Source organism: Mesoplodon bidens (assembly GCF_964165515.1).
Source record: "Mesoplodon bidens genome assembly, chromosome: 3".
In the NCBI taxonomy this organism is placed as follows: Eukaryota; Metazoa; Chordata; class Mammalia; order Artiodactyla; family Ziphiidae; genus Mesoplodon; species Mesoplodon bidens.
Genome location: NC_138178.1, coordinates 20,095,153 through 20,107,477, shown reverse-complemented (window position 1 = coordinate 20,107,477; position 12,325 = coordinate 20,095,153). Strand labels below are relative to the sequence as shown.

The window sequence follows — 12,325 nt, the reverse complement described above, 5'->3', positions numbered from 1 at the left end:
TTGCCTCTCAATACTAGAATGAAAGCTCCCAAGAGAGGAGGGACTTGGTTGACTCCTGCATTTCTGCACATGGAACAGTACCTGGTATGTGGCAAGTCAACAATAAGTATCTGTTAAATGACTATTTAAATAAATGTGGGAGCCAGGTGCTGAACTTGTCTGTGATAAGCTGTGGTAGCCACTGTATTTCATAGACACTTCCATTAGTTATAAGATGCACTATTATTTTACATACCACTAAAACAGAAAAAAATGCTGTCAATTATCCCAAGAGTCCACCAACTCTAAGAGGTGGCTTGATTTCAGAAATATTAAAGTGTGGAATTTTTTTTTACAGAACTGGTAATATATGATGTATCCTAGAGTTGTGTCTGAGAGCCAGGCTCTGTTTTCTTCAGGGCACTTTTCACTATCTGCAAATATATTATGCTGTCTCTCTCCCTCATCTGGGTTGTGCATTCACGAGGCCAGGGGCTGCATCTTGTTCATCACTGTAGCCTCACACTTAGGATGGTATTTGGCACACAGTAGACAATTAATATTTGATGAGTGAATGTATGAATCAAAGTGATAGCTTAGTAGTCGGGGAAATGATTTTGAGAGCCATCTGTGAGATAAGGGAAAGAAGGAAGAGGTAATTTAAGGAGAATGGAGGAGAAGGATTAGGGGTCAGAAAACAATGATTTTTGGTTTTTTCCCAAGAGAAATCTTGGCAAGTGAGCATTTTCTTGAGATTATCTGCCCTCACCCTCCTTCCCTTTCCCACCCTGAGCTTACATATGAAACCCTTCTACTGAAAGTCAAGGTATTTATATCTTCTAACAAATACATATGATTTAAATTTTATTTTAATTTATTTATTTATCTGGCTGCATCGGGTCTTCGTTGCGGCACGCAGGATCTTCGTTGAGGCATGCAGGATCTTTCGTTGTGGCACACGGGCTTCTCTCTAGTCGTGGCATACGGATTTTTTTCTCTTCTCTAGTTGTGGCGCACAGGCTCCAGGGCTCGTGGGCTCTGTAGTTGTGGCGTGCGGGCTCCAGAACACATGGGCTCTGTAGTTTGCAGCACGCAGGCTCTCTAGTTGAGGCGCTTGGGCTTAGTTGCTCCGCAGCATGTGGGATCTTAGTTCCCCGACCAGGGATCGAACATGCGTCCCCTGCACTGCAAGGCAGATTCTTTACCTCTGGACCACCAGGGAAGTCCCTATCACTGAATACTTTAAACGTTTCCAGTCTTTCCCCTTGTAAGCAAAAGATAATTTAGAACCTATAAAACAAAGTTACTGCTTACACTTGATAACTAACAACCAACTGTGAATACATGGCGGACAGATTCTTACCTGCTGTTTATTGCCTTTTCTGGTTAACATGACAAACGGCATCGTATCTGCAGACTCTGCCTCTCCCTCCCCACCACCGAGTGGGGGCCCTTTCCTCAGCTGGCTTTTGAGATGCAAGGGAATGGCAACATCAAGTTGGTGCACTTTAACAGATTCGCCACTTCGTTGCTTAAAGACAGAAATGAAAAAATGTAAATAACCCAATACATTGCAAACAATTCCTTCAGTGCTATGTTTGTTAGAGCAAACACTAGAGCCAAGTCGTCCTTCTGAAACCACAGAGTCATCCCCCACCTCCAAACCCTTACACACGCCTTGGAGGAACCATATGATTTGGCTCCTACTGATGGCTCCAGCCTCTCCCAAGCTCAAACAAACAATGCTGTAGGTTCTACTGTTTCCCTGTTCCTTGAGTGCACTTCTCCTCTCATTCACACTCACGGCACACATCTTCCTTTGTAGTTATCATAGGCCATAACTGCCTGCTTATCCATGAGACGTCCCACCTGACTGATGGCGTTCATCACTGAACCCTTTCCCTGGCATTCTGTGGTGGTGCTTTACACACAGCAGGTGCCCAATTAATATTTAAGAGTGAATAGAATCTACTAATGTTCAGATTAACTTCCTGCCTATTAATATCAATTATTTTTAGCATTCACACTGGATTTATCAACCAATTATTTAAACAAACCTTCACCAATGACTTACTACATGTTAGGCTTGGAGATACTAATATTAAAAAGATAGTCTCGGGCTTCCCTGGTGGCACAGTGGTTGGGAGTCCGCCTGCCGATGCAGGGGACACGGGTTCGTGCCCCGGTCCGGGAGGATCCCACATGCCGCGGAGCGGCTGCGCCCGTGAGCCGTGGCTGCTGGGCCTGCGCGTCCAGAGCCTGTGCGTCCGGAGCCTGTTTTCCGCAACAGGAGAGGCCGCAACAGTGAGAGGCCCGCATATTGCAAAAAATAATAATAATTAAAAAAAAAATAAAAAGATAGTCTCTACCCTCAAAGAGCTCATAAACTTGTTAAGTAAGAGAGAGAAATAAATTAATTACGATTCATTTGGGTTGCGTATAACGTGTGTTGGGGATGGAGTGACCACATAGGCCTAGCTGAGAGTGGGTGGGTGCTGAGATTTCACAAAAGGTTGAATGAAAATGGGACATTTGAGAACATTAAGACTTCACATGACTTCTTCCAAGCAGATGGTAAAAGAGCAGTTTGGGGGATATGGAGGGAATTTAGGCTGGGGAAGAATAGGTGCAAAAGCAAGGATGTGAAACAGCAGGTGCATTTAGGGAACTGCAAATAATTTCTAAGTCTGATGAATGGAGCACGAATGAGAAAAGAGCGGAACATGACTCTTCAAAGCTAAGAAGGTAATGCCGAAAGACCATGAAGGTGTTAAAACTGCTTAACTGCTATTTAAATAGTCTTTTGATATAGGTGCCATATATGCAAGAGTTGGTTTTTTTGGGGTTTTATTTTTTTGGTTTTTTTTTTTTTGCAGTATGCGGGCCTCTCACTGTTGTGGCCTCTCCCATTGCGGAGCACAGGCTCTGGACGCGCAGGCTCAGCGGCCATGACTCACGGGTCCAGCCACTCTGTGGCATGTGGGATCTTCCCGGACCAGGGCACGAACCCGTGTCCCCTGCATCAGCAGGCGGACTCTCAACCACTGCGCCACCAGGGAAGCCCGGTTTTATTTTTTGATTTCTAAGTTCCAATTTCTTAGAATTTGCTTAAAGTTCTCCCAGGTTCATAAGATTTATCAAGACTTTTTATCAGTATTTAAAATTTGAAAGAATCATGTTAGATGAATCTTGATTTGTAAATTATCTTTCTTTCCTGATTACAAAATTAACATACTCTTTTCGTAAACTATTTCAATACAAAAATATATTACTGGGCTTCCCTGGTGGTGCAATGGTTAAGAATCCACCTGCCAGGCAGGGGAAAATGGGTTCGAGCCCTGGTCTGGGAAGATCGCACATGCTGCAGAGCAACTAAGCCTGTGCACCACAACTACTGAGCCTGCGCTCTAGAGCCCACAAGCCACAGCTACTGAGCCCGCGTGCCGAGACTACTGAAGCCCGCGCGCCTACAGCCAGTGCTCCACAACAAGAGAAGCCACCGCAATGAGAAGCCCACGCACCGCAATGAAGAGTAGCCCCACTCACTGCAACTAAAGAAAGCCTGCGCACAGCAAAGACCTAACGCAGCCAAAAATAAAATTAATTAATTAAAAAAAAAATATATATATATATATATATTACCAATGCGTCCATACCAATCCCTCCAGGTACCTCCCTCAGCCCGACTCCAAGATGCAACAACTATTAACAATGGGTCATGTCCTTCCAGATTTTTTCTTGCACATATATACATATATAAACATATACTATATACACATATAAACAGGAGCAACCATGATGTATATTATTCTATACTAAACATACATGTTCTTCTTCTTTTTGATTCAATATCTTGGGCATCTAGTTGAATATATACAGAGCTAATTATAGGGGTGTGTCTTATTTATTTTATTGGTCCTCTACTGATAAGACAGCTTAGACTTTTTTTTCTATTACAATGTCACATCTTTGTGACATTATATTTAACTTCATGCACTTGAGAGACTATTATTAAGGGTACATTTTTAGATCAAATGGCATGCCCATCTGACAGGTTTACCAAATTTTCTCTAAAAAACAATGGACTCATTTACACTTTTACCAAATATAGATGTTTGCCCACACTTAACCACAATAGATACTGTCACTTTTTAAATCTTAATATCTGATGACCTGATAAAAAGGCCCTTCTTAGTTCGCTTATCTTTTGATTGTCAGTGAGCTTTAGCACGATTTTGCATATTCTTTCCAACAACAAAATGAGTCATTCATCTTTTCTCATTACTTTGTATGATCTCTTTGGTATAGTAGAGATATTGACTCGTGTTGTGTTGGCTATAGACTTTTTCCTCCCTGGTCTGTTATTTCTTAAAGGTTTTTATGGCATTCTGTGCTGGAAAGTAATGCAACAAATGGTTGATAAGAGACTACACCACTCACTACCCTTTCACCTTAAGCAAGTTTTTTTGTCTTTCCAAGCCTATTTCTTTAAGTGAAACATGGGAATATGAACAGCATCCAACAGCACTGTATGAAGAATAAATGTAAAGTCTTAATGCAGTGCTCAACAGTCTTCACAATTATGAAGATTTTTTGAGAGATTTGCAATTAATTCTGGTGTGGAAATAAAACAGAAATCCAGCTTTATTTTTATTGACCATTTGTTGAATACACCATTTTCCCTCAACTGATCTGAAGTGTTAACTTCATCATGATTAAACTGCCATGTTCTGAGGTCTATTCTGGACTCTCCTCTGTTTGATTAATCTGTCTATTCCTGCAACAACCTATTACTGTATGTATATCTTGTATCTCAACTCACCCTCCATTTTCTACAAGTCTCCTAGCTATTCTGTTTCTTCTTACAGATGCTTTTAGGAATAATTTTGTTAAGTTCACCCTGCATTCATGTCCCTGTTCTTCTCTCCCCCCACCCCCACCCCATCCCCAAATGCCCCCCGTGGGACAGAATTAGGACTGCATGAAATTTAAGGACCTGATTCATGAAGAGTCAATGTCTTCACGATACTGTATCTTCCTATGATTTTTAGCAAAAGAAAGACGTCTGTACAACTGTTCGTTTGGAGTATTTGATAATGATTTAAAATCAGTGCCTAACAGAGGATGAAGTTTTCTCCAGTACATAAACACAAATGCAAAAATGTGAATTCAAAGTTTCCTCCTCTCTGATCACATCCTCCCATCCTTCCAGATCACTTCTTCAAGAGTGCTCAATAAGTAACGATCACTGGACCACATCAAAAGCTCCCATTCCTCTGACTTCCTCAGCTTTTCTACCTTATTTCTAAATGTTGGGCTCCTCAGGGCTCAACCCTGAACCTGCTCCTCTTCTGTCTCCACACTCTACATCTGGGTGAGTCAGTTATTGCCATGGCTTTAAATATGCTCTAACAACCGCTCCATTTGTGTTTCTCTTCTGATCTCCAGACACTTCCACTGACACCTCACAGGCTCCTCAAACTTAACAAGTGGAACTTGGGCTCACTCTCCCGTTTCCAGTCAGAGACCAGCCAGTGGCCCAAAAGCTAAAAGACTTGAGTGTCGTCTTTGACTCCTTGGGCCCCACACACCGCTATCTAATCAAGCACAAAATAAATCTAGTTCATTCTACCTCCTAAACAGCTTTCAAATCCAGACTTCTGTCCATGTGCCCTGCCACTCCCCTAGACAGATGACCATCATCTCTCACCTGGGTTACCACCACAGCCTTCTAACCACCCCCTGGTTAGTCTCCCCACTTCTAGTCCTATCCCAGTCTGAACCAGCTCCTTAAAGGACTGGGCCACTCCCAATTACCTGTTCTCATGCTGTGACCCACCCACAGACCGTGTTCTATTAATACTGGCCTTTTAAAAGTTTTTCAAACACAAGTTCTTTTCTGCTTCAGTACCTCTGACACACTGTTTTCACGTTACCCTAATTTTTCACCCAGATGACTCCTCTGTACCTGTCTTGTCTAAAAGTCATGCTCTCAGAGATGCCTTCTCTGATCATCTTATCTAAAGAAGGCCCTTCTCCTTTACTCTCTACCAAAGCGTTCTTTTAGTTCCTTAGCACTTATAATTTGAAATTACATATTTGTGGTTAAATATCTACCTCCCCCATAAAAGTACATTCTCTGAGAGCAGGAACCACATCTGTTTTTATTTACTATTTTATACTAAGCCTGAACAGTGCTAGTCACACAGTAGGCCCAATAAATACTTGCTAGACAAATGAATGAATGAGTAAATAGCTACTGACTCATGTAAGATACGAAAAACTTCTTTAAGGAGTAAACTGTTTATTACCTCATCAAAGGGATTATAATGATTATGTTTTATTTGATGATGTGTGCTCCTAAATGACATGAATATAAGGTTTCATAAAGTAAGAGTTTTCTAGATGTATGAAGAAATTTTAATATACGTAGGAAGAAGCAAATTGGCCTGTACCACTAATTTATACATGATCATAGCTTCTGACCTTACCAGCATCTTCTACTTTTATGAAAGTAAAATCCAGTATTTCTTCTCTAAAGGATTATTCCATCGGCATCTACTCCATAACTTCCTCTATCTTAAAAATAACCCTCCTCTTTTAACTCTGACCTTCTCTAGCTACATCCCCATTTCTTTTCCCTTTCTAGAAAACGTCTCAAGTCAGCTCTACCTGTATCCAGTATTTTCACTTCCTCCTTCTCCGTTTCCCACTGAGCCCACACTCCATGGGGCTTTCACCTACCATTCCAACAAAAGCCCCCTTCTCAAGTCACCAAAGGTTAAAACAATAGCTATATATAGGGCTGAAGTAAACAGTCCATGGGATTTTCCCTCTAACTACAGAAAAACATAATTACCTAAATCACTGGGAAGATGGAGCTTTTTATAAAATCTAGTATCTTAATATCATGATTAAACAATTAACATTTCTTTAAATATCAAATGACCAATTTCCTCTAGATATTTATATATAAGTTATTCAAATTATAAATCAAACTTAAGAATTTACTAAATTAAATTTCCCCAAATATTTATCTTCCACAGTTTGACTCCTAAACAAACTGCAAGTGAAGGGTTTTAGAAATAGAGATATGACTTCAGAGAGAAAAGGTGGAGGGTGATACAATGAAGTCACTCTGTGCCAAGTCTTATTACATTTTTTCCATCTGTTTTCAAAGAAATGTGGCAAATTAGGATGTGGGATGCCAGAAGTATTGGCAGCTTCAAACTGTCTAACTTAGAAAAAGCTGCTGCAGAGGTAAATGTTTAGGTAGGAGACACAATCAAATGTGCTGCAGTATTTTGTATTGAATACTTTGGATTAGAGCAACAGTTAATACCTGCAGATTTTCTAGCATCATTTTATCCAGAGCTTGAATGAAGTCCTCATCTTCTACACAAGGTACATGTTTGAGTCCACCTCCTTTAATCATTACCTCCTTATAAAAACAGAATAGAAACAAGAATTCAGACCAGAAATTCTAACTGTAATGTTTTGTATGGCAGAACCTTTTGTACTGATAACTTTTCCAACATAAATCAAGGAATGAGTGGGCAATATAACATTATTATATAGTCAAAGAACTTGTTAATAAAGAAAAGTATTTAAAAATGAATTTCCAAAGAAACATTATTTCAATTATCACAAAAACGAAAACTTCAGTGGCTAAAATTGAAATACTATGAAAATAGTGCACAATTTCAAAAAGCGAATTTTCAGCCATACGTACAGTATTTTCTTCGTCAGTTTCATTCTCCTTATTTGAATCCGTGAGGTAATCTGTATTCTCTTCCTCTTCTTCCTCCCCTTCATCGTCATCATTATCAGAACCCTCCTGAAATTGTTTAACATTTGTAGAAGATTAAGACATTTTGAAAAACATTACTACTTTTACATGCCTTAAAAAGATGTTAAATTTTCTGTATAATTGTTTATTATTCTCTGGTTTCAGCCTTTTATGCAGTCTGCCTAGACTGGTAGGGCGAAGTCAGCTGGCAACATGTACTACATACCAGTAGCTGAAAACCCATTTCACATTTTCCACTGATCTAGTAATACAAAGATCCTTTGTAGAAACTCTTCCTTGAATTCCACAAGGAACGAGTTTCCTGAACCTTTTGTTATTTTTCTCCTCCCTAACTTGAGACTGATTTTCTCATAGTAGTTCTTTAATATCCATCTAACTCTGCAATGAAAACTGACAATTCAAATTTAACATTGTTACCATTTGAAAGCAATGACACTACATTTTATAAAGCACCTCACTGTATAAAGCACCTCAGTTTAGAAAGTGCTCTCACAGCATTTTGTTTGCTCTACCTAATTCTGAAGAAGGATGGATAAGCTTTATGGTCCTCATTTTTATATGTGAAAAAACTAAGGCTCAGAAAAGTTAAGTGACTTGCCCAAGGACATGTGCTTTATTAAGCAGAGGAGATAGGCATTCTGACTCCCCTTGCTGGTGGCTTTCAAGTACTACATCTCTCCATCCTCTCCTGTCAGTCCCCCCAGCATCCTCTTCTCTCAGCCAAAATTCCTTTTCAAACGGAAGATTGGGCAGAACTCCAGTGAATTTTCAAAGAGGCACAAAAAAAACAAAACTATAACCATAACCAAAACCAAAAAAAACCCCAACCACACAGGGGCAGCATTCCATCTGAGTATCCTTCTAACACAATTCACTCCCACTCTGTTCCATAAAAGTTTTTTTTAAAAAGACTACACTAAACCCAGCTGTTTCTCATTGTGCCAAGAGAAATAAAGTGAATGAGAAATAATTCCTAAGAGAAAACAAATGATTTAAATTTGTTATAACACTTCTAGTATACACAGAAATTGATTTTAAAAATCCAAACAGTGCATTATTACTTACTAGAGAGACATTTGAAAACTTTTAGAATTTCTGAAGTGGAAATAGTTGAGGAAAATACAGGAAGGCATTAATTAACTTTTTTTCCAAATGCATTAACCTTTTTTGACATAATTCTATAATTCAAATTTAAATTTGCAATAGAAATGCTCTTAAATTGGCCCTTGGAAAAAATTAATCATTTCTTAACACTTGAAAGATGCTTCCTATTCAAAAACTAAGCTAAAACACATTAACCCTTTTCTTTCACCATTTTTTATATTGCTCAGGCAAAATAAAACGGATTAACTTTTGAAATTAAAACGCTGAACAAGAATCTCCCTGTCCTAATCCCATGGTCATAATAACCTGTGAGGTGAGGAAGTCAACAGACCACATGAGCTGGTTAGGAAAGCAGGTGGTCAGCACAGCAGAAGTCAAACTGTCCAAGTTCAAATGCTGGCTTGCTAGGACCTGGGGCAAATTATTAACGTATCTGTGCCTTATTTATCACCTAACTCATAGGGTGCCAAGAGAAATGGTAATATGAACACAGTGACCATGCTCAATAAATATTATTGCTATTACAATAATAAATCTTGTACCTTCTCTAAAATGCTGCAGAAAATTAGAATTTTAGCAGAAGAACATTTAGTTCATCTTTAAAGTTCCTTTTAATTTACCCAGCTGATACTGAGAAGAAAATATTCTGGTTGTTATGTGCTAAGAATAACTTCAAAAGGCCATATGGAGCTTGGAAGAGTTGTGGACCAAGATGGAAAAGAAGAGTACAACTTTTCTGAAGAGTTCCACTCCAGCCCTGTTCTTTCTCAGTTGGGGCAAATATTTATAGAATATCCTACATTGTTCTTACTACTTTATAATCAACCCATCTTCTCTCTTTAAAAATGTTCTCCTCCCTATGTTTGGAGGGTACCGGTGGGAAAGGATGGTCTCGGGTGGGAGAGCAAACAATTCCAACTCCATTTCCTTAAAGTAAACCAAGCATTCCTTTCAATTCTCCTCCCAGACAAGGCTCACGAGTCATCCTATCGAACATTTTGTTTTTCCACTTAGCAAACACACATATATTATGTATAATATCCACTTTGCAACTGGAAAAGAAATAGTTAAAAATGATACAATTTTAAAAATTATAAAGTTCACTTTTGAAAAGGAGAAAATGCGTTTAGAGGAGAAAATATAGTACAACTATTCAAATGAGAAATTTATAGGAAAATGAGTCACTCTTTAATGTCACATTTACTGAGGATGTTTAATTTATTAGATTCTTTATCTAATTAGTGTGGTAGCAAAATCCAAAGACAGCCATAAGATTAGTCTAAAAATACAAAATGGAAATATTCTCTCATTTCCTTTTGTTGTTATAAAGTACTTAATAAGCCAATTTAAATTATATAATTGAATGTGTCTACGACAAACTCATTTTTTAGAAAAGCAATATAGGGACTTCCCTGGTGGCACAGTGGTTAAGAATCTGCCTGCCAGTGCAGGGACACAGGTTCGAGCCCTGGTCTGGGAAGATGCCACGTGCCGCAGAGCAACTAAGCCCATGTGCCACAACTACTGAGCCCGTGTGTCACAACTACTGAAGCCCACTCACCTACAGCCCATGCTCCGCAACAAGAGAAGCCACTGTAATGAGAAGCCCACACACCGCCACAAAGAGTAGCCCCCGCTCACCACAACTAGAGAAAGCCCGCGTGCAGCAACGAAAACGCAACAAGGCCAAGAATTAATTAATTATTTTCCTTCTTTAAAAAAAAAAGCAATATAGCAATGTCCATCTCTTACATAGAAATCAATTATAGAAACATATTCCAGTTCTAAATTTTTATCAATTTATTTATATCTACTTTAGGGGAGTGGTCAGGTTGGAAAGAGAAAGTGCTGGCAATACTGTATTGTATATTTGAAATTTGCTAAGAGTAAATCTTAAAAGTTCTCATCACACACACACAAAAAAACATTACTAACTATGTGAGGTGATGGATGTTAACTAAACTTATTATGGTAATCATTTCTCTCTCTCTCTCTCTCTCTCTCTCTCTCTCTCTCTATAAAATGTTATATGTACACCTTAAACTAATACAATGTTATATCAATTATATCTCAATAAAACTGGGGGAAAAAGTGGTAGCAAAATACCAACACAAAGGTGCATTTCTACTGCCTATAAATGCTAACTAATTATAAAAACCATACATTATTATTTATGCTGCCTTTTACACAATAATTCATTTTTAACTAACAGCAAAGCTATTTGCGATGTAGTCAAATCATACGAAATGTTTATTAATAGCTACAGACCTTCAGGGCTAAAAAAAAAAATAAGACTTAGGGATTTCTACTTCTAACTGTAGAAAGTCTTAATTACCTTAAATTATTGGTCATTTTAAAAAATTAATTAATTAATATTTATTTTTGGCTGTGTTGGGTCTTCGTGGCTGCGCGTGGACTTTCACTAGTTGCAGTGAGCACTGTGGTGCACAAGCTTCTCACTGCAGTGGCGTCTCTTGTTGCAGAGCACGGGCTCTAGGCACATGGGCTTCAGTAGCTGTGGCATGCGGGCTCAGCAGTTCAGGCTCGCGGGCTCTAGAGCACAGGCTCAGTAGCTGGGGTGCATGGGCTTAGTTGCTCCTCGACATGTGGGATCTTCCCGGACCAGGGCTCAAACCCGTGTCCCCTGCACTGGCAGGTGGACTCTCAACCACTGTGCCACCAGGGAAGTCCCTATGGGTCATTTTTCTTTCGCACTAAATGAAGCTTTTTAAAAACCCAGTTTATGAATCTCTTTTATGAATGCCTTAAATAATTTACATTCCTTTATACATGAAACAACCCATATCCTCTAAACATGTGTATTCTATTTACTCAAGTAAATCAAAAGTTAAAATTTTAATAAATTCAATTTCCATAAAACATTTAAATATTGATTATAAATTTAAACTTTTTCAATATTTAATTAAAATCACACTTCTAAATTATCACACTCTCCTAAATGCTTTTAGCACCCAAGGGACACAAAGAAACCATACACGTGATATCATAATTATAAGCTTACAAAGTGAAAAAGTGCTAATTCCATGATTTAAATTTTATATTCATCAGTATTTTACTGTTATTCTTATTCATCCTGCTTTTCATTTTCTTAACTTTCTAATTTAAATATATATTAATGTAGACAGAATAGCATAAGGAACCCTCACCCATTACACAACTGGACAATTATTAGCTAATGGTCAGGTTATAGTTTCTTGTATATCCCTAACTCATTGCCCAGTCTACTTCCAGGTTATGAGGCCAACCCCAGATACTCTATTATTTTAGGTGGAATTTTTAAAACTTAAGCAGCTTTAGAAGAAAAAAGGAACGGATCAAAACTATTAGGTGGAACCATATGTGAAAATGACATTTTGATAGGTCCTAAATGGTAGAACAGTCACTTCATTCATGAACAGTCATTCATGTTCG

At 38.6% G+C, this 12,325-nt stretch overlaps 1 protein-coding gene across 2 annotated transcripts in view; it reads right to left on the bottom strand.

The window, feature by feature from the left end:
- The window catches only part of UPF2 (UPF2 regulator of nonsense mediated mRNA decay), a gene marked incomplete at its 3' end in the record, with an annotated part of 99,801 nt that overhangs the window by 10,969 nt on the left and 76,507 nt on the right, over positions 1 to 12,325 (bottom strand). For both annotated transcript variants that reach the window (XM_081230096.1, XM_081230097.1), the window contains exons 17-19: positions 7,712 to 7,816; positions 7,322 to 7,420; positions 1,343 to 1,510 (exon numbers count right to left, since the gene is read on the bottom strand). In XM_081230096.1, the coding sequence (XP_081086222.1) occupies positions 1,343 to 1,510; positions 7,322 to 7,420; positions 7,712 to 7,816 (372 nt within the window). The remainder of the gene's footprint in view (positions 1 to 1,342; positions 1,511 to 7,321; positions 7,421 to 7,711; positions 7,817 to 12,325) is intronic.